The 23,581-nt window shown below is 38.4% G+C and overlaps 1 protein-coding gene across 8 annotated transcripts in view; it reads right to left on the bottom strand.

Annotated features, from left to right (window-relative positions):
* Positions 1–23,581, bottom strand: part of LOC117293291 (E3 ubiquitin-protein ligase MYCBP2-like) — a 119,027-nt gene that overhangs the window by 5,340 nt on the left and 90,106 nt on the right. For 5 of the 8 annotated variants that reach the window (XR_004519415.1, XR_004519416.1, XR_004519412.1 and 2 more), the window contains exons 63-70: positions 23,390–23,497; positions 22,620–22,748; positions 22,092–22,227; positions 21,204–21,505; positions 20,604–20,711; positions 19,727–19,936; positions 18,972–19,079; positions 16,639–16,804 (exon numbers count right to left, since the gene is read on the bottom strand). Coding sequence is in view for 3 of the 8 variants with exons in the window: in XM_033775534.1 (XP_033631425.1) it covers positions 15,500–15,615; positions 16,639–16,804; positions 18,972–19,079; positions 19,727–19,936; positions 20,604–20,711; positions 21,204–21,505; positions 22,092–22,227; positions 22,620–22,748; positions 23,390–23,497 (1,383 nt within the window). In the remaining 5 variants the exon portion in view is untranslated. Of the gene's footprint in view, positions 1–9,599; positions 15,616–16,638; positions 16,805–18,971; positions 19,080–19,726; positions 19,937–20,603; positions 20,712–21,203; positions 21,506–22,091; positions 22,228–22,619; positions 22,749–23,389; positions 23,498–23,581 lie in introns of those variants that run through there. The other 3 variants (XM_033775534.1, XM_033775535.1, XM_033775536.1) reach the window with 1 other exon arrangement.

Genomic DNA, 23,581 nt, shown 5'->3' with positions numbered 1-23,581 from the left:
TTGCTTGTTCATACAGACACGCAAGTACTCGCTGCCGATCCATACACGAGGATGACGTCACCTTTTCTGCCACGGTCGTTTGGGCTAAAATAGACCGGAAGTGGGAGGTCAGTTGCGTTCCAGCGAATGGTTTACTGGGCCTCGCAGCGTGGGGTGCCAATAGTTTTTGGGGTTTAGTTGAGCCCAGCTTTGTGGGTCAAATTGACCCTCACAGACCAGATCTTTGCATTCCAACGTAGGGTTAATGGGCTAGTTTATCCCCACGTCTGAACGTATCAATGCAAAATAAATGCACTGTGAGCCCAATCCAGTGTTCTTGTCTATTCTTGCCTTATCTTCTCATCTCGACACTTCTCTGGATATATATCTCTGTATCGCTTCATAAATAAACAGTTCCAAATAAAATAGTAGTAGTACTGTATTTAGCCCAAAGAGCACAGTGTAACGGAGTGTAGTTCAAAATAAAATAGAACTGTTTAGCCAAAAGAGCACAGTGTAATGCGTGTTAGTTGTATGCCTGCCCTGCTAATGTTATAAAGTGACACCCATATTTAACGTGTTATACTAACACTATGGGTGCGTTCGATGCCTTCCCTGGGTCGATCCCCGGTCTGCCCCTACAGTCAAATAGCTTTTACGTCATTCCACTGTTTCCAGGGGCTCACCCAAGTCAGCCCAAGTGCCCTGTTTGTGGAACGGGTCACTTGGGGCTGGCCAAAGGTGAATGATGTCACCACGAGAGGTTGAAAGATCGTTCGATAATAGCTCTTGTCAGGGGCTCACCCAACAAAGTTAAGAGCACCAGTAAAAAATATTTGTATAAGACCAGGGAAATCAGTCTGGAAAAGGTGTTAAGTTTTGCATATAGGACATTTCATTTCCAGAACATGTTGAGTTTAGAAAAAGTGAGAAAAAAAAGAGCGTCAATAATCAATTCAAGATTTCACACGCTTGTTAAAATGCGCAGTACCTAGTCCCCACTATAATGATGTAAAACAAACCATGCCAACTGTTTGTATCTCTATTTAGTAAATTAATAGAAATTTGAATATGAGGTCAAAATTGCTTCAATGTACACCAGTTCAATTAAAAAAAGAAAGTCAAGGTTTGAGCAAATTTTAAAAGTCTTAGCAGAGACTTTATCACAAATAAAAAGCTGGCTGAGCTGATTGTGTGTTGGTGTCTTACAGATGACTGTGCAGGTGTTAGAGCTGAAGTTTTGCTCTCAGGTTATGCTCTCTACCCAATGCAGTTATAGTAGGGTACGAGTTGTAGCAGAGGCCACCCTAAGCTGCACTGGATAGATAATCAGGAAAACTGTTGTATTCATTTAGAGTACTCCAGCATGGTGAGTGATCAAATAGTGACATCATCTGAGAGTGGTCTATAGGTGGATTGCACATAGCGTCATTGACCGCAATACTTAATTATAAACAAAGGAAAAGTGCACATGGGTCCGAGCTACGCACAAATCTTAGCCAATATATACCTATACGCATTCACGATTTTTGGTGGTCAATGATGTCATGTGCAATCCATGTCTATTGGTGAGTGGTGTACTTTACCTTCCAATCAGATCCATGACTTGTGTAACTAGTGGTGATCAACTTTGGTTGTCTCTATGGCACTCCATCTTCTGCATCATCATAGTGAGAGTCCAACTTATGGAGATTCACATCTTTGGCTCTTGACTGGCTCTGAAAAGAGCAGGTGTTGACTCAACGTTTTGAGCAGTATGTTCTGAAGAGCCGAGTATACTGTTTGAAATGTTGAGACCACACAGTCTCTGATAACAGTGTAACTAAATGGTTACTTTTCCAGGTCCATGCATACATGTACAACATGACATTTTGTATCTATACAACCATAGAGATAGGACCCTTTTACTCCAATGGTAATTGTAATGTAAACATTCTTGGGAGAACCCTCCATCCAGCTATGAAATGGTAAAGCCCTCCGCCACCCTCGGGTTAACAACTCCTTAAAAGGGAATGCTGTGCGCGTAGCACGTATCGCGTGATGTGGCACAACTGTTTCAGCTTTCTCTCTCCACCAATAGGAATGAAGAAACTGTCCAAGGTATTTATGAACAAAGTGTTAATTATTCTAAAGTAATAAATCCTGGTGGTATATTTCCATCAAACGAATCCACATACTTTCTGCCAGCAGCCGCTCATTGACAGGGATTTTATGGGGTCAGAAGTTAATGAACAGCATAAGTTCAAAGTTAAATCACCAGTTGTGTACTTGTTTATGAATTCGATTTGAGTCAACCAATACTTCTTTTGTAGTTTTTGTTTATTTCACTCCCCATGTTACCCCAAATTAGTGCAAATTGGCAGATGACATAACGTTAAGATGACATCAGTTAAATGAGCTCATCTTCACTTCAGCTGTTTTGTTAATCTTATATATTCTCATACCTTTGACTTGAAACTTCTTGACAAGATGTGGCCCTTGGTGCATTACTGGTTTATTTCACATGATGTTGCACTCAGCAGATCTTGGCATTACCCAGAAGAAATGTATCCGTTTGAAGAGAATGTCTCTAGATTAAAGAGAAATTAATTAACAAAGAAGGATTAAAAAGCATTTACGCAAGTACAAAAAAATAAACTTTCCCAGGTATACCTTGTGTGTTCAGGGTTGAAGCTAGACCTATCTTTGTGGTGGGCTACAAATCATATTTTAAAAAGTCAACCAAGGGCGTGTAGATCAACACAGTTACAGTAGGATTTGAAACTGTATAATGGAAATATTGACTGCTATTCAGGGCACAGTCAAAATTATAGGCCCAAGGTGATGTAAAACAATGACTATATATGCCCCAAGCGAAGCCCCGATTATTAAGCAGTCAATATTAACGTTTAATTGTGGGGCCATTATTACTGAAGTGCAAGCTTCAGGTAGGCGTGATGCTAGGTTTCCAAACTGTTCATGTTAAAGGGCTATGCGATGTAAAGTTGAGTAGCATTTTGACCTTGTTCTTTCTCTGATATTTGAAACTCCTTATCATTAGCTGTGTCTCAGATCCATGCACAGTAACAAATATCCTGAATTATTAATACTGGGGAAATCTGTGCTGGGCGTCACAATGTATTTTGCTCAAAGTGCTGGGCAAAACGTGTGATTTCTTGGCAGTCCTGCCCAGCATCGCCCACTGGGCTACAACACTGCCGGTGATACTTTACCAAATAGCCTGTGTCGAGATACAACGGCTGCACAATGTGGCATCAGCAAAAAGTGAAGGATAACTAGTAGCTGAAACAAAGAAAACAAAACAAAAACAAATATCTTAACATGGGGGTTATGTCGAACCTATGACAATACAATAACAAACTTAACTCCATTTCCAGGCCAAAACTGTGTTAGATGAGGATGCAAACTGCATACAATGAAAAAAGAGTTATGGCTGATAAAACCAAGGTTAACATCACTGTTTTTCGAGGTAACTTCTCAGTCAAATAATAAAAAACTTCAGGCCTGAAACCTTTTATTAGGCATCTGAAATCACACAAATTTTTGCAACAAGGCTGTTTTTTCTTTCACTATATATTGTCTTCCATTTTTGATGACCAATCGAGTCCAAATTTTCACAGATTTGTGATTTATTGGTCTGTGACGTTTACAGTGCTGTTAATCCACGTTAACATTTACACTGTTTTGTACCTCATACCAAACTCAATTTACAAAATGGCCAATAATGCTCAAAAAAACATTGCCTTCATAAAAATGAAAATAGGTTATGGCTGTGAAAGAAGATTGGATATAAATCCAGGTTAGCATCCACAAAAATTTGTTCACCAAATACTTCACCAAATACTTCACCAAATACTTCACCAATCTCCATTTCCACACTACATTGATGTAGATACGATAACACTTCCACTGTGTATGAGAACAGAAAAAATAGGTTATGGTGTGGAAGAAACAAACAAGTCAAAATTAAGGCTGCAAAGAAAAAGATTGGTTAACCTGTGGAGAAAGGGGTTAAGGCATAGAGATAACAAATTTATACTTAACCTGATACTTAACCATTTCAGCTACACTGGAGTTGCTCATTCCAAACCCTGCCAATCTCAAGTCGCGCATCTTTCCATGTCTTGGCGACAGTGTAGTTATAAATACTTTGTCTTGGTTCAAATTTTCCTGATTTTTAATTAGTTTACTTTGTGAAATCTTTGGGCCTGAAAAGGAAATTATTAGAACCAAGACTTAGTAAAACCAAATACAAACCTGGATTTGAACCTGGATGGGGAAAACAGAGTTATTTCTAATCCCTAGACTTACTACTAGGCCTCTCAGGTAATTGTTACTATTGATACGAACCCGTTACCACAGCATCACTGTCTGGTTCCTCCATGGCTGATCATTGTGTCCAGGCTTCAACAGTTGGGGACCAGACTGGGCATATGCCTGGTTCCCTCTGGAGTAAGAGCTTCTTCTCAGAATTCTTCATGCACCTGCTCGTCCTTCTGTTCTGGAAATGTTTTTTTTTTATTCGCAGACGATACACATTTAAAATGTTGTGCGCGCTTGATATTTGTTCTGTCCGAGAACTCATTTTTTCCATTTCTTGTGTGGTATTACAGTTTATATTCTTACGCTTATATCGCTGCGCTTAAAAACTGTAGCCAAGGTTTAAATTACAAAATACGTGAACATTATTCAATTCGGAATAAGTAAAGTGGAGATTCAAATGTCTTTACTGTAATGTTATGTGGGATAAACTGCAAATACTGCAGCTTATATAAGTTTGAAGTATTATCTTTTATGTATACATGAAATATAATCACTAGCCTTAAAATAAGCATAGATGCACAAGCATACATGATATAAACCCTAGAAGCCAATTTATTTGGAGTTCATGGCAGAAAGAGGGCGTGCTAATGCTTCGATGCTCATGCAAATTCCCACGTCTCATTACAAAATATAGTGGTGTCTACTAGATTAAACTAGACTTAATTAATTGGGTAATAATACTCTTGTTAAGTGTGTTTGAAAGATACAAGCTAGTCTTTGCACCAACTTTGACACGCAAGTGAACACGATATACGCCCTAGAAGTAAATTTTATTAATTTAATTTCAATGGCCTAATTTAGAGTAATAATACTATTCTTTATCACAAAGCCAAATGTTAGCCTTAACACAAAGCACAGGCGTGCAACCATACATGATATAGGCCCAATTGAACTTTAAGTTCAATCTTACGGCAGAACTTTCGTCATTCAGACAATAGAGGGGGTGCTCATGTTAGATATTCCAGGTACTCATTACAAACTCATTACAAACTTGTTCAAGTTAACCCTAAACACAGACACAAAATGGCCTAACTTTACTCATTTGTCTCTCTGGCAATAGAGGGCGTGGTCATCCTAACGCTACTTCCCGCTACTCTTTACAAACTGTGTCTACTAGACTAAATTTTATCAAAAGATAGATGTATAGCCTTTACATAAACACTGGTGTACAAGCATACATGATAGGCATACAGTGCCTATAACTTAAGTTCATTCTTATGGCAGAACTTTCATCATTTTGACAATAGAGGGAGTGCTCATAATATATATTCCCAGTAAGCCTACTCATTACAAACTTTTTGAAGTATTTATCAATGATAAATACATAAAAACAGATGCAAAAGCATCGATTCCAAGATATAAAGCAAATTTTTTAAGAGCTCATGGCAGAACGTTATTATTTCTTTACAATTTTGACAATAAAGGAGGTGCTCATGTTTTATGCTAATTCCAATTCCCATGACTCATTACAAACTTAGGCATACATGCAGGCATACATGATATATGCTCTGAAGTGAATTATATCAAGTTTATTTTTATGGCAGAACTGACTTATTAATTACTTATTTGCTTGTCTGACAACAGAGGGCACCCTTACTGCTTATAAATGCGACTTCTCGCTACTCATTGCAAACTTAAGATGGTTTCTACTTTTGACTAATTTTAGACTAAATTAATCAGGTCGTTTATGTCAGAGCATCCTGATGAGTTGTTCTACTTGATGTGGTACGTGTATAGCTCTTAGTTTTCCAAAGGTCCACGAGTAAAGGTTTTTAATATATTTGTCTGAAGACAAAACCAATTAGCTTTAACAAACAAAGACCTAATTAAGAGAATGTTTGTTGATGTCATTCAAATAAATTTTCATTTACCAAAGGTAATAAAAGAAATGCAGTAGTTAAATGATGTGGGAGTTCGTGTTTCCACAATTAAAAAAAAAAAAAAATGCAAAATTTCTTTGGCTTTTTAATACGCCAGTATTTAAGTATTACATTGTAGAAGCTTAACATGTCAAACACTGGTCCTTTACAGCCCAAGAAAACTTCTTCTCAGAAATAAAGCTGATGTTTGCATCACTGGCTACGACCATATGCAATACAAGACAGACCATTGGAACTAGCTGTGGTAGTGGCATCATCACAAAAGAAGGTAAATTAACAGTGACAACATCAACCAGCACCTATATATGTTTGGTTTTTTAATGACAAAAAATGAGGAGAAAGTTGGGAGGAAATTGTTAGTTCATCGCTTACCTCCATCCATTGAATCTTGAATGAGCTTACCCACCTGATGATTTCGTCATCTCTTCCATAGATTGGTAGACACAGGCTGAAGCACACATCACATATCCATAGACAAAACACACACACAGAGTCAATCCATAGACAACACAGCAGACATACGGCATGCAAGTAAGGGTTGAACTACAGAGTAGAGTTTGTAGATTCATAATTTCAGGCACTTTGAGTTCATAAGAGTTTAGTACAAAAACAAAGTTCAGTTTACATTTCCTTGGTTAGGCACAGAGTTCATTATAGGCCTTACCAAGGTTTGAAAAGTTTGGTAAAAGAGAAGAAGTTCAGTCCACACTTCCTTCATTAGAGTTCATATACCAAGTTCGAAGAGTTCGGTGAACAAAGGAAAAATCAGTTCAGTTGATTTTTTTGTATTATTAAGTACTAGAGTTCATACACCAAGGTTTGAAGAGTTGGGTTTTAAAGAATGAAGTTCGCTCCACCTTTCCTTGGTTAGCGAAAAAGTTCATACACCAAGGTTTTAACCATATGTTTAAACAAAAACAAGATCAGTAAACATTCCTTGGTCAGGCAGTTCGTAAAGGCTCTAAAAGATAAGGGGGAAAATGAAGTTCTGTTCTTCATTCCATTGTTAAAGACACTACAGTTTGTATACCAAGGTTTTGCGAGTTTAGTTTTCAGTCCATTACCTTGGTCAGGCACTAGCTCTAATTACTGACTCCTTTCGTTTGTACACTACAAACGCAAGGAGTCTGTGATTAGGGCAAGTCAGACACTAGAGTTCATACCAAGGTTTTTAGAGTTCAGTAATAAAAATAAAAATAAAATGAAGTTTATTCAAAATCTCCTTCCTTGCTCAGGTACTAAAGTTCATAATAGGCCTACCAAGGTTCAAAGAGTTTAGTCAGAAAAACAAAAAAATATAGGCCTAATGCAACGCAGTCCACATCATGGTCAGGCACTAAAGTTCATATTACATGTACCAAGGTTTTAAAAATGCAATTAAAAAAACGGGGAAAAATCAGTCCACATCTCCTTGCTCTTGTACTAGAGTTCATTTTATACCCATGCTTGAAGAGTTTGCAGTTGAACAACATAGTGCAGCTCAGTTCGACTCCACATTTCATAAAGTTTATACACCGAGATTTTAAGTGTTCAGTTTATTTTTAAAAAACTAAGTTCAGTTCACATATCCTGGTCAGGCAAAAAAGTTAAAAACCCACGCTTCAATTTAAGCACTCATGTATAAAAAATATAAAAAATAAAAATAAAAATGAAGTTCAGTTCAGTTCACATAATTTGAAAAAATCTGTTCAATTCACATTTCCTTGGTTAGGTACTAGAGTTCATATGCTAAGTTTTAAGACTAGAGTTCAGCTGGTCAGTCACTACTGTTCAGAATAGGTTTATTTATGCCAAAGACGTTACACCCCACCCCCCCCCCCCCCTCTTTCGCTTGGGTAGGACAACAGAAACAAAAAAAAGTAAAAAAAAAACAGAACAATGAAGATTTCTTGCTTGACACTTGTGTATCTTGACAAATCGCTCATTGGACAAAATACCTTGTACTTGAAGATGTCTTCCTTGTTGAAAACTTCTTTCTTGACAAATCGCTCATAGGACAATAAAATAATACGTTGAAGATTTCTTGCTAAAACACTTGTATCTTGTCATCGCTCATTAGACAAACATGTACTTGAAGATTTCGTGCGTGAATGCAAATCGCTCATTAGACAAATTATCACACTCTCTGAAATTCTTCCAAAAGATCAAGTCTGAAGTATTTGAAGTTCATGTTTATTTCTAGTCTTGATCTTTGGGAAGAAAATGTGCATGAAGAAACACTACTTGCCCTTGCTGAAACGCTCACACTACGACTGGGGTCTTGTCGAAACAACTGCGGACTGTGGTCTCGGCCTCCGGAGGCAATGCGCGTGTTTGAATGCATGCCGTGTGTTTGGCGTCTCTCTCCCCTCCATGCTCGTGTCTCCACCCGGTCATGTCGTCCGTCTCCGTGCTCCCCTGGCCTATGGTCGCATGGCTACAGCTACAGTCTTCGGGCAAGAAACTCCGTGGAATTCGCACAGCCAAGAGTTCAACAACGACGTTGCAGAACTCTCAAAGCCGTTTGCAAACTCAACACAGAATGTTCGCCCAAATTTGAGCAATAAATCTGTTCCAAAGAGTAGAAAATAGATGGCCCCATCCTGCGGTTCTTGGCCTATATGAGGCCAGTGAAGTTTAGTCTAAATGTTGGCTACAGTCTTCAGGCTAAACTCCGTGGAATTCGCACAGCCAATATATCCACAATGAAGTCGGTCGACAGTTTGTTTTGAAAGTTCTAGTTGCAGAGATTGTGTTGTTCTCTGTGAAGGTCCCTGGCCAACCTCGTGTAGAACTCTCAAAGCCGGTTGCAAACTCAACACAAAATGTTCGCCCAAATGTGAGCCACATATTCATTCTATAGAGTAACTCTATGTTCATTCCAAAGAGAATAAAAATGTCCCGGGCCGGTGGAAAGGTGGAACGACAGTCCGAGCATGGAGGTAGTAGAAGGGTCCGAGTCACATACAAATTAAGTTTTCTCCAAAACAAACCCACGTCCGTTTAAAGCACTAGCTGCAGCACACACACCCTCTCTGTGCTGACACTTTTCTAGAAATGGCATCTCTTCTCCAACAAGGAAGTGAGCAATTCGACAAACCGCATAATTACATAAGAAGAAAGGAAACCCGTTCCGTTATCGCTGGTGCCGAATTTCGGCCATCGAATGCCTAGAAATGGCAAGTGGAAAATAAGCCCCGCCCATTGCTCACTTATGCTGTCACATCTCATACACACGTGGGTGACAACAACTTTGGCTTGATGTCAAGTTTTCCTGATTTGCATACTAGAACAACAATATTATGTAAAGGAATGTGCAGGTGTGAAAAATGTCGTCCGTTAGCTTTTTGGATGTTGAATAGGATTGGGCATGTTGAGATAGCCTAATTATACACCCAAGCCAAATGAGTGCACTCTTATAAAAAGGAAGTGCAGAGCCTTTTTATTAATTTCAAAATCTTTATTTCGATTCATTTGCCAGTGTCGAGTAACTTAATATACCTGAAAGAGATAGGCTTTACAATCGTACCAAATGCACGCTTGGTGTTTTGATTATGCCAAATAATAATGGTGACAACAAAATAGTGGTAGGCTGCCCACAAAACAATACTAAGGGCATAATCAAGCAAGTCAATTTATCTGATTTCAAACAATGTTGTATTGGGGTACGTAAAGGAATGTATATTCTAGTAGTAATACTTTGTATTAATTAAAATCTTAGACGCCAACGATTGTCTGGGAATGAAACTTTTGTGGTTTTTAATGCATCTCACTAAAAAATTCTGCCTTCTTTAACTTCTAGGGAACTAGTGGCTGTTAAGCATACAGTAACAACTAAATATACCGATACTATCTATATTACTATGGTTTTGGCAAGTATTCTTCTTTATCTATGCTCGTGTCTTTATACAAAAGATGGTTTAAGAAGACATGGTGAGGCTCCATAGAGCTAAAAGCTCTATGTGAGGCTCCGAAATCTGTTGTATTAATCCATCAACAGAGGGCGCTATTTACAATTAACGGTCGCAAAATTCTTGGCAATTTTGACGATGCTATGGGTGTTATCACCCACAAAATTTATACAACTATTTTTGTTCACAAATCGAGCCTTCTATTTATTTGGTCGTTATTTTTGATATTTTTATGCAGTACTTTGACCTTTTCAGCTTCTGCTGCTCGACATTTTGTTGTATGAACAATAAAGAACATGTTTTTTTTCATGGGAATAGACTGGAATATGTTTAGGGCCAGATTTTATTTTGCCCAGGTAAAAACTTGCTCAGCACAGAAAAGTATAGCTTAACAGAAACTGGTCACCAGACACAAGGCCACATTATTTCCACAGCCCTTGAAGAAAACTACCCTTAAATCCTTGATAAGTCACAAAACCTTTTCAGGGACAAAAGACTTGTATTGCATGTTATTTTTCATATATTAATGTACCCCCCCCCGCCCCCAAAGGGGAGGGGGCACTGATTGATGATAAACAATAAGTAAAAGTTTACTCAAAATTATTGGGTTTCTTCAAAAGACACAGCTGTGACTGGTCAATAGACCACTTTACCAATGACTTTCCACGCACAAACAGAGATTTCAACATAAAACCCCACATTTGATAAGAATTGCACCATAGTTTTATCACTGGTGGAATGAGCTAAAGGCCAGTGTCCAAATTTGTCCAGCTAATTACAGGTCAACGTCTAGCCAGACTGTGATTGGCCAAATTTATGAATAATTAGTCACTGAAATGATTTGCATGATTAAGTGCACCTTTCCTTGTACTTCATGCCAATTATAAAGGATTGTATCTAATTAATTTGTTCAGTTAATGACAGAACTCTTCATGCAAATTCAAGAAGTGTATAAATATGGTTGTTCAAACCCCCAAATTATTTAGAAAGTTACAAAGTTACCCAATCAGTTTCTCCAGTGGTTTATTCTTTTAAGAACTGTTTATAGCCGATGGAATGTATGATGTAGTTCTTCATGTAGTGGTGCTTTACAATTGTATAAACAAGAACAATAGACCTTTACCATGCTGTCTCCATATTGGTCAAGTTCCTAGTAACGAATAACAATTATGAATGATAATAATCATTTTGCAAATAGGAACCAGACTATTTTGTTCTTCAAGCCTCGGTTTGGTTACATTGACGTCAAGGGGAAAACTTCAACATGGCTGCACCATGATAAAGGTCTATACGCTTCTCTTTCTGAATAACAATACAACAAATCACTGTCTGAAATGTCTTCATTTATATGTACGTTTATTTGATATTTACACTTTCTCAATTCCTGCTTTTTGTTTCAACTTCCCACACCACTCGTCCACATTTTACAACTTACAACTTACACACTGGCAATTTTTCTGACAACTTGTATAAAGAAGGACATAGATATAGTCTCCCAAATAGATGAACAGAAAGGGGCATCAATGTACAAACACACACATCCACATGTTAATTGTGCGTAGCAGGAACAAATGTTGCTAAGCAACTGTAAGCATGGAACCGATCACAAGCAATATACAATCACATGGCATTTTAGGGAGCTGGTAACCTGTCTATCTGCGAAGCAAAGCTTTTCTGTGCTTAGTAAATTTGGCTGCTTTTCTTTGGAATTGTGCAGATATGAAAATTTGTCCACCTCCCCAATGAGAGTAGGTGGGAATGGTTCCCAGAAGGCTCATTCACAAACTGTTTGTGTGGCCTTCTAGGTACCAGTCTTAAGTGACCAATGCTGTAAATCAAGTACTTTGTGCAGAGCATACAAGTGCCTTTGTTAACGCAGTCCTGATTTATCATTCTAACGTACCGATGACCGATATGCAGCAACCATAGTAGTCATCATGTAAAAAAAAAAAGCAATCGGTTTGGCGTAAAATTCTGGCAGGAATGTCTTTAAATCTATTGGAACTAATTGACCAGTTTGTACACACTAATACCGAGTGACATCATGCAGTTCCTAATTTGAAAGTCCAGCCTTAAGCTGTGTCCGAAACGGTGACTTCGGCTACAGCTGTGGCTAGATCAGTGTGGCTGACAGTGTTGAAGAATAGGCAGAGGTGCGCATTCTAGCCCTAGCTGTAGCCGAAGTCATTGTTTCGGACATGGCCTTAATTCATCTCCAGAGCTGATTTGACATGGCTCAGTTGTATAACATCCAAATCACCACGGGGGAGACTAGTCAGCACTCCAAGTCAACACTCCAAATTATTTTATCACAAACTTAAGGGCAACCCGTCTCAAGCTTCTTAAAGTTCATATAAAAACATACAATTATCCTGAATTCATGAAGTCATTTTAATGTTTTATGATTTCTTATAGACATACTCCTTCTTCTAAGCTAATTATAACAATACGTATCTGATTTTTATACAAATAGTTGGTCTTCAATCCATCAAAGGATTTTGGGGTTACATGTTGGATTTTTTTTTTAAGAAAAGAAGTTGTACTGAACTGGGATACCACTGTAACTATATAACGAGGTATATAATGCTATCTTTATATCAAAAAAAGATAACTACAATACTTCTGGATATATTTTTGTTTACTACTGTATAGGAAAATGAGTATAGTAATTATTATTCTTGCGACAGATGCAAGAGTTTTTGTACTTTATACAAAATGCAATACAATTTTTTAACATTTTCCTTAATATGTCCCGCAACTTCTTTTTTTCTTCATACAATTTCATTTCTCCTCTTCCAATAATATCACCCCTCTGTTACATTTTATGGATTAAATATACAGATAGAGAAATCCAATCAGGAAAAACAAATTTATTGTACAATATTTATGAGAAGCACTTCGCAGCAACGATTTAGCCAACATTCCATGAAATCATTTCATCTAATTTATAAATAAACATCACTCCACCTTTCCTACATTAGTGATCAAAAAGAGAACAGTCCTTCTTCATTCCTCATTCTCGTTCCTCAAGCTGAAATTACAAGCAGCATACACAATCAAGTAAGTTGTTTCTCATATAATACCCCCCAAATTGGGAAACTTTTCATTCCATTTTATTCTGGCTTTCTGGCCCTCAACAAAAATCAGCGAGATCGTTTCAATCAAACATGACATGTTCTTTTGCATGAGGGTCAATTATCATACCAGCAACAGTGGATTACATTACTTTTATAAAAACATGATAACGGAAACATTCTTTTAGAAACTTTCCGCAGAGGTTCATCCATTGTCATCATATATCATTTTTGATGCTATGTTCGTCCAGTATAGCACCTTAGGCAAAGCCGAGAGTTCCACTGGCCCCGAGGGTGTAACAAACCCATGGACACCCATCGCAGCGTGCAACAATTGCTTTGTTATACCATAGTAACACGTTCCCCTCTGAGGAGGCGTTTTGTTGTCATCTTCAAACATTCAGTCATCTCTTAAATGAATTCCAAAAAGATATTAAAATAAAAATACACAGACCGAAGCTTTTCCTTGGATAACTGACAGTATCTAAACTGAACTACTGTTGTGTACAATCAGGCCGGCCTTTTGCTGCAGCTTAAGCGAACTTGGCTCTTCAATCCATACCTCAGCCATTTCAGACACAGACAAAGACGAGACAATCTGCTAAATGTATGTGGAAATACTCATCCTTTGGATGTTTACCTTCCACCATCAATGGCTAAACATAACGCAAACAGCGAAATAATACTGCTAACATTTGTAAAGATAACAATTCCAAGAATCTGAATTATACAAACCAGCAAAAATAAAAATGGACAAAATGAGAAAAATAAAATACAAAAATTCATTAGTTTAAGCATTGCACGTCATTAAAAAATATATAGCAAATTATTGTAAAGGAACTTCAGCAAAAAAATGCAGTTACGTGTATCACACCAAATCATTTCAGTCAAGGATTTGTTGTAGTTGCTCGATACATGTCACTTTGTTCCTCATTTTTCCTGGGCTCGTTTCTTTTGCATTTAAGCCTCACAATTATGACACAAAACCAAGGAAATTCACATGTTCACATTGACATTACTCTCCGACAGTGAAAAATTAAACCAATCAAATACTGACGCAATATGCACATTTTTTACGTGTACCATATTTGGTATGTTTTGAATAAATTATGTTGGTAAAGAAATAATGACATGGCACCCCTACCCACAACCGAACACTAACAAACTCCACTAGTTAACAACCAAAGGAAATGCAGCTACGGCTTCTTTTGAAAATCAACTAAATTATTTTAAAAGCCGACTGATTTTTCCAGTGATTTTGTTTTGATTTATAACGGTTTCTAATCAAGATAGGTTTTAACTCTCTTTTTTTCTCGCATGAATTTTGTTTTTAAAGATTTTTTATTATGTATTTTCCATTGTTTTTCCATTTTATTTTAGATTTTTATATGTTTTTTTATAAAAGTTCTTGTGTGCTGACACTATACTAAACAGCTATACTTTTTTACGCTCTTTATCTCAGGACCCACAATTTTTTTCTTCTTAATTCCACTAAGCTGTCCAAAGCACAGCTACTAACTTTCCATGATGTGTAGCCTCCCCTCTAAAGAATAAGCTTAAAGTCTTTCACAAAACAGACTCAACTTAGTATTTCTTTACAGCAATACACTACTGAGGGATGCTGGCTGTATAAAAGTCAATTCATAAAGTAAAAACTGCCAAATCTCAAGTTTACTATGCAACCACTGATACATATCCAGATAAAAAATGATTCTGACAGATATGATTTGAACAAATAGTTAATGACCTGACGTTTCGACCTTAGCAGAGTCTTTCTCGAGGTGTCAGGTCATCAACTAATTTTTGCACTTATACCATAGGTCCTTTTGGTTGGTAAGCAGTTTGCAACAGCTAATTCCATTTTCTCAGAAATGATTTGCATTAACTTTTTTTAAGCATTTGAGAGATTCCACCACTATTTATATGTCACATAGACTGACAGGATAGATCGGCTCTTTGGACGTGGGAACATATTGGCAGCTGCAAACTTTCACGCTACTTCGAAGAATTGACGTCACAATTTACATGGCAAATGTGTGTAACTTTTAAGGAGTATTCAATTTTTTTTTCTCGGATTTTTTTTTCATGTTTTTGAGAGCCCCCTTCATCCAGCAAGAATAGTAAGGAATTCAATACAAAATCTCAATCCAGCCGTACACATTCTGCATAAAGCCAGGTATGTAAAAACTCACAGAGAATGATGATTTCGTGTCAGAATGTTGGAGCATAGTCACTGGAGACACAAGGTTCAACTTTGACTGATCGGGAACTATGGAATTATCAGCACCTGTTGTACCAGACTTCACCCCCACCCCCTTGCAACTCTTACAGGGGTATGCATTGGTTAAGGTGTTCAGAATGTATGAGCATTCCTACAGACTCCACAGCCCAGAGCGAATTCTTCTCCTGTCGGTGGATGCTCTACATGAAGAGGGCATTCGTCTCCTTCAAGTTGCTTGGCTCTCGGACCTAAACAAAGAAAACAAGAAATATAATAACTCACAACATGTAACACTATGTACTTAGCTGATGGCAAACTGATCAATAATAATAATAATAATATTAATAATAATAACCGTATTTATAACGCGCCTTTTGCCAAAGGATACAAAGCGCCAGGTATTATTACTGCAATGAGTGGGGCAAATTTTTGAGATATAAGACCTAATCCTTAAGCACCATGTAATGGTTTACAAGGTGCTATGGCGCAATATGCTGCCAATCCAGCCCAGAACACTGGGGCTAACCCCTTCTCTTTTCGATAAGTGCACTGGGTTCTTTTACATGCGTTTACACAACACATGGGACCAACGGCTTTACGTCCCATCCGAAGGACGAAGCAATGGTTATGTGTCTTGCTTAAGGACACAAGTGTCATGACTGGGACTCGAACCCACACTCTGCTGATCAGAAACACAAGAGTTTGAATCCAGTGCTCTTAATCGCTAGGCCACGACACTCCCACGAGTGACACAAAGTTTTTGAACTGACACCACGATAATTATGTCACAAACATCATCAGAGAAATCAGATTTATGGTGTATTATGGTGTATCTCACAATTACATTGTATCTCGCATTAGAGGCGCTTTGCAATCTCAGCACCTAAGGTTTTGGATGAACATCCAGGATATTTGAAGTGAAACACTCCCGTGTGATTTTTTTGGGTTAAGTCTTCGAACTGACAAGTCAGGTATATCACAAGGCAATCAGATTTCAGATACATGCAGTGAAGAAAATTTAAGTAACCATGGAATTATCCCCACCATCTCCAGCCTAACTCAAACTCTATCAATCCAAAAACCTTCAAATATGAAGCCTGGTCCATACTTCCTGCGAATGTGATACGAATTTTGACGTCACAAAATCGCACCGAATCTCAATTCAAATTCTATCGATCCATTTTGGTCCAACCCTTCAACTATCACCCATGTTCCACCCCCCCCCCCCCCCCCCCCCCATCCTTCCCTATCCAACCCCAGTACACTCTTACCAGCCGGGCAGTGAGGAAGATCTGGCTTTGGAATGCTGGTGATCCTTTGGAAATCATCGTGGCAAGCATTGCAGAAATGTGTCCGACCAAAGCAGAAGAACACAGCAACTGAACAGCAGTAGCGGCACTTGTACTCCAGGAAATCTGTCCCATGCTTTGGACACATCTGTGGTCAAACAAATTAGATGAAAGATGGAGGATTTTGTTAGACACAAGACCATCATTTGAAAAAGGTTTGAATCTCTTGTACTCAAGTAAAGATGAGTGTTGGAGTTTGGAGGATTTTGTTAGATTAAAAAAACATCGTTTGCAAAAGGTTTGAGTCAATGTTGTCCATATTTTGTTTGGTGGAATTTCCTGCAGCTCTCATAAATGTTGTTCTAACTATGTTAGCAGTAGTTCCACCATTATTTGGACAGTTGTTTTGACCTTTTGTTTGTTATAACGCCCTTGGTTGAATGTAGCTGTCTGTGCGTTTGTGTTTGAGAGGGAATTTCCCCCTTATGTATGTTTCTGCTTATAGGTCCCGGACACTATTGGTAATTACTCAAAATATCTGTTAGCAAAAAATTGAGAGCTGCTGACAGTATAAAACTATGTGAGAAATGGCTCCCTCTAAAGTAACATAATATTTTATAAAGAGGTATTTTCTCACTCAAAAAAAAAAAAAAAAATACATGTATGAAGCCTTTGAATTTTGTGCAACAAGGGTGTTTTTTCTTTTACTATTTTCTTGCGAACAATTGAGTCAACAATTTCACAGATTTGTTATTTTATGCGTATGTTGGGATACGCCAAGTGAGAATATTGGTCTTTGACAATTATTACATATGTGACCCGCTATAACGAAATGAGGATTGTCTAGTGAATTTCACATTTGCATATTTCATAATATTCCAAACAAGCAAATCTTAATATTTTAAATGAAATAAAAATCAAGATCATACGACATTCCTGTCTGAACCAATGTGGAATTTTCGACGCCCTTGACGCTTAATTTTACAACCCGTTTTGGAAAACACAAACTCCATAAAAATTAATTTGAAAAAACGCGACGTCTCACACACTCATTAAAATAATATTAATATTTTTGTTTACGATAATGAAAACATCAATTTTTAACCCCCCGTAGTCAGGCAAACAAAATTACCAAAATGAACAAACAACTCAACGAGAAGTTAGATTATAATGTGTAGACAATTTCACCAATAAGTTTGACAATGTTTACCTGAAATTTTAGAGCAATTTGCGTTGATATTTCCAACTTGAAATGCGAGTTTTGTTCCGTCAAGTCAAAACATTGTAAAGACAGCTGTCACTCAGCGCATAGCATCAACCCCCACGGGTATACTCGGCTTGAAGACCCGGGAACATTCGCAATTTCCCCGTGCATGTTTCTCATGATTTTAGCGAAATTTCTTACCCAGCATGAAGTTTAACTGAAAGATTATTCCTTTAACATTCAGAATTATTTTGGTTTGGAACAATTCAACCTTGAAAAACCACAAAACAATGATGGAAATTAGACACTGTTTTCCCAACGTTCGATAAACATTCCACTGTTCCATACGTCGTTCGTGTAGCAAAGTTTGTGCATGGTACCCGCGCAGTGTTCGTGTGTACATTGTCGTATTACCAGCGCTGCAACTAGCTATGGCAACAAGACCGGGTCGGGTGATCGGACTCTCACGCTGCATGGATAAACAACGCCTCGGTCTGTGAGCCATACTAAATCTCGCGACGCGGATTTATGAATGAGAGATGTCATCGCTGATAAAACAGGGTTTGCCTTTGGTGACCTTTGAACCCCTTTCAGTGTTGACACATGTTTTTGGTGGCTATATTTAGACACCTCTAATCTTTGGCTTTCCAATGGTACTCTTGGTGGCGCTATGCAAGTTGTGTGAAAAGTTTTGCGACGCTCGCCAAATTTGGTGTTTTCAATGAATGTTCGCTGTCTGTCCCGTGGGATTTGGAACATTTTTGGATAATTACGTCAAGAACATGGCTCATAAATCGTCCGTTTTTACATCTTTAGTAATCTTTTGACGAAAAGGTAAGACCATAGTAAGTTTAATCAAGATTTAGGCAACCTAAAAGTGTAGTAATAAAAAAATTAAAAAATTCAATAATTTTCATTAATTGTTTGTTATGATTATGTTCGGTGTCAAATTACACGAAATGAAACTTTACTAGACATTCCTCATTCCGTCAGAGCGGGTCACATATGTTCAATGCCTTTAATGCATTGTCTAACTTGGCACCATTGAAAAGCAGTGTTTGTCTCCTGGGTTATGCGATACATAAAAAACAAGAAGTAACCAAACACCTACCTGAGCCCTGGATACATCTGAGCATGCTCCACACACTAACTCAGTTGGGTCATAGTCACCCTGTATCCCAATCTCTTGATCGCAGCGAGCTTCACCCCCGTAATAAGCCTAAGAAACCAGGGAGAAAAGGCCAACATTAACATTGAAACATAATAACATAAATGCATTTAATTATGAAACATATTTGCGATGATACCATCTAAATAAATTTTGATTGATGGTGGTTGTGAGAGGAGTGGGAGGACTCAACAGTTGGACTCTATACTCTTCCCGCCATCAGGAAAAGAATATATGCCTCTCTATCAAATGTTGCTCTAAAATGTGCTTAAAATTTCTTATTATCATTCCACCATGCAAACCTTCATGTCTAATGTATCTACATTTAATTGCTGTCTGTGGACCAGCACCAATTTCATAGACCTGTTAAAACACAAAAAAATAGCTAAGCCCAGCAAAATTATGCCTACGAGAATAAGGTTACCAGCAAAACATTCATGTCACGTGTAACATTTGCAACTGGTATCCTGCTAATTTTTGCTCAACAGTGAATGTGTATATAATACTTTCTACTTAAGCAGCTCTATGAAATTCGTCCCTGAGCAACAGCCGCCATGACTATGAGTAGGTCTCATAAATCAAATGTAGTCCCACATACCTTGCAGCAAAAATTCTGAAGGTTGAAGCGCCTTGAGTGACGGATAGGCGCGCTATATAAAAAGCCACTATTATTATTATAGCCTGAGAGCACTCCTTACCTTTTTACATTTGAAGCACACATAGTACGCATATCGATTCATAGCAAAGCCTGCTGTATCGTTATAGAACCTAGCACCAGGCGTTGTGATAGCTTCACAGTTATGTAGACCCTCATACTCCAGTCTCATCAGAGCTTTGCGTCTCACGTCCGCCTGTAGGTCAGTGATTGGAGCTAAGACATCATGGAGTACTTTATGTTCCATGTTGGCCTGAAAGAAGTAATGATAATAGTATTAATAACCAGTTTTGATATAGCGCTTTTCACACCTGTGGGGCGTCTCAGAGTGCTTCCAACTTTACTACCCCTGCTCATTAGGCCATTTAACTTATTCCTTAAACCATCTCAGCTCCCTGGGGAGTATACAGCCTGTGCTACAAACATACGCTACTCGGCTAAATCAATCACAAGAAACATCTCTGCCCTCACAGGTCCCCATTTACACCCCTGGGTGGAGAGATGAAATTAAAGCTAAGTGTCTTACTCAGGGACACAAGTGTCACGACTAGGACTCAAACCATAGCAATACAACATTTTGCTTAAATGAAGGAAGGAGTTTTTAACATTTTTGAAAGATTACTGATTTTGGTGTATAGACCCGTTTCACCCAGACCAAACATGTGTTAACCGCCAAACTCTGCCCTTGCGATCACTATTTTACTTGTCATTGTCTTGTCACCTCAAAAGAGGACACTTTACTAAAAGCCAACACCTTGACCAAGACTAGGGGAGGCCCACATGGTCCTTCACTCGACATCCGAGTGTGTGTGGCATGTACTTTTCTGCTGTGCTCTCTAAATCAAGATAAAGTACAACATTGATAATTCTACAAATTGAAAGTCATGTCTGATATTGCACTGAAGTCTCTGCTTTCATACCTTGCAGATTGGGCAGAGGGAGAACCCAAAGGTAATCCTGGGTCCGACCCACTGTCTCTCTAACACATTCTGGCAGCAGTGTTGATGGAATACATGACCACAGTCAAGCTGTATAAACAAAGGGTACAACAAAATATGGCGTTACAATTTATATAGGCCAGAACACCTTGCTTTTCTTCATCTGCTGTAGGTTATTATGCAGCTACATTGTACCTCTCAAACATATAAGCCTTTTTGAGATAGGGCGGACACATTGACACAATACTATAAGGTTTGGGTAAAAACAGTGCACTCCTATCACGTCCGCCATACCTCAAAAAGGCTTATTCACCACATGATATCATATTGCAGGCTAGCATAGTGTGTCTATCATTCAAAATCAAAGTAGAGTGATATTAAATGGTTCGAGAGTATGAGGGTTGAATGTGTACTTTGTAGATGCATTCACCACATGTATATCATATTGCATGCTAGAATAGATATCTATCATACAAACCATGTGCATGATATAGATGATCAAATGGTAGGAGGGTTAACTATTATTGTAGGAAAGAGGGTAAACTATTATTGTTATCATCATTACTGAATCATCTACAATACCTGTATAGCAGGAGCACACGCCAAGGCCTCCGTGAAGCAAATCATGCACATATCATCAGCATCTTGCTTGAGGGAGACGTCCCTGCTGCACCCATGCAGACATGGTAGGCAGACGTCTTCATCCTTGACCCCTCCGCAGAGATGACCACAAGGCAGCGTCTTGGTGCAGGCATTCTTGATGTGTTTCTGACAGTCAGGGTCATCGCAGACGCTGCCAACGGCCAGGAGGCCGCTCGTCGCTAGCGAGCCGCAAAATCGGCATGTGCCGACGGTGCTACCTGCTGCAGCACTAGCCGAGTTACCTGTTAATGGTGTATCACATAATAAATGATAACAATAATAATAGGTTCTTACATAGAGCATTTCACAGTAATTGTCTCAATGCGGCATGTGCCGACGGTGCTACCTGCTGCAGCACTAGCCGAGTTACCTGTTAATGGTGTATCACATAATAAATGATAACAATAATAATAGGTTCTTACATAGAGCATTTCACAATAACTGTCTCAATGCGCTGTACATTAGTGCCCTGGTCATAGGGCCAACAACACTATTTCAATCTTTCTCAGATCCCAACAATCAATCTGTTAAAAGTCATCAAATTCAGATGTCAAATTGTAGTGACATTGGGGATATTTTTTTCTTATTTTTAGAACGTTTGTCGATGCTGTGCAGTATCAGCAGAGTGTGGATTCAAGTCCCGGTCTTGGCACTTGTGTCCTTAAGCAAGATACCTAACCATCATTGCTGCGTCCTTCAGGTGGGATGTAAAGCCATGGGTGCCGTAGAACTCAGTTACACTTAAAACTAATATGGTTTACATACTCTACAAAGTAAGTTATAGTAAATTTTATGAGAACAGAGAAAAAGAACTTGTTTGTACCCTACCTGAGGCAGCCTCTTTGAATTCTACCATTGCTTTGAGGGTCTTGGAATCAGTTAACGTCATGATCCAGAAGAGTTTGCTACGACCGCATCCTTCATGAAGATCCACCTTTATTGCCTCCTCCTCTTCCTTAAAGACCTACAAACAACATGTAGACAAGTAACACTCGTTATAAAACTAACAACCACAATATTAATTAAAGGAATATTAGAGAATTGGTAAGAACAAAAATATTGTGAAGATCACAGATTTACATAAAACATGGTAGTAGAAAACATCCCTTGAAATATTTCTCTCTGAAATGTCATATTTGATGAGAAATAAATAATCGAACTGAGTGTTTGGGGTCTATCGGTCAGTGCGTTTTATGAATTTTTGCGTTGATGTCATGCAAAATGTGTAATTTGTTTTTCACTAATTTCTTGTGACCCAGATGGCCGATCGATCTCAAACTTCTTCAGTAATGTTTCCTTTAAGTGGTAGATACATTCGCCATATCAGACTTCTGTGTTATTTTTTATTATTATTACCTTGCGTTGATGAGATCTCGTCCTGCGATGTAGATGTAAGACCTTATCACATTCAGCACACAGGTTGGCACATTCATTGCACAGGATGATGGCTGGTGTCTCACCGTCATCATGGTTATCACAAGTAGGCTGCCAAGAGAAAGCAAGAAGGAGTACATCATATTAAATAGAAGGTACACATTTTATACAAGGATACATTATTTTGTTACTACCACTGGGATTCAAGTATGTCTGACATGCCGACATTGGTGGGATGGGACACACTGCACGACAGACATCTCCTTTATCAGGTTCAGCTACCCTTCAACATTATACAATATTCTAGAAGGCCAAGTATGGTGAAGTGTCTTGTTCAAGGACAGAAGTTCCACACCCGGGACTAAGACCCACACCAGAGCTACAGTCTGGTGCTATTAACGGCTCGGCCATGACATACTATAAAGACCTGCTTCAGATAAGTTCATACCTTTTAAGAGCAACTATAAATATCAATATTAATAGTACAACCATGGGTAAAAACTCTTTTGAAGGATTGGTGGCTCTGAAAAGAGCCGGTTTGGTCTCGACGTTTCGAACAGTATGCTCTGCTCGCCTTCAGGAGAAGCTGCGCACCCGGTCGAAACGTCGAGCCCAAACCGGCTCTTTTCAGAGCCACCACTCCTTCAAAAGAGATTTTACCCATGGTTGTACCCGCAAGTTTACTATTCATATTTATATTTATAGTGGCTCTTATTCTCCACACCATGCAAAGTTTCAAACACCATTCATACCTTTTGTTTCATGGCTCCAGCTTCTTTACTGTGTCCCCATTGACTTGATGATAACCTCTCAACATGCTCCGTCTCCAGTACACACAGTGAGGATAAAGATAACCATAGCTGAGGAAATAAGAGGAAATGGGTAATTATAAGAAATCAAAACTTGAAGAAATAAACACCAATCAAAACTCAGGAGAAAATCTC

The sequence above is a fragment of the Asterias rubens genome, chromosome 8, assembly GCF_902459465.1.
Source record: "Asterias rubens chromosome 8, eAstRub1.3, whole genome shotgun sequence".
NCBI lineage: Eukaryota > Metazoa > Echinodermata > Asteroidea > Forcipulatida > Asteriidae > Asterias > Asterias rubens.
The sequence above is the reverse complement of the archived record's forward strand: the minus strand, read 5'-3'. Positions and strand labels throughout refer to the sequence as shown.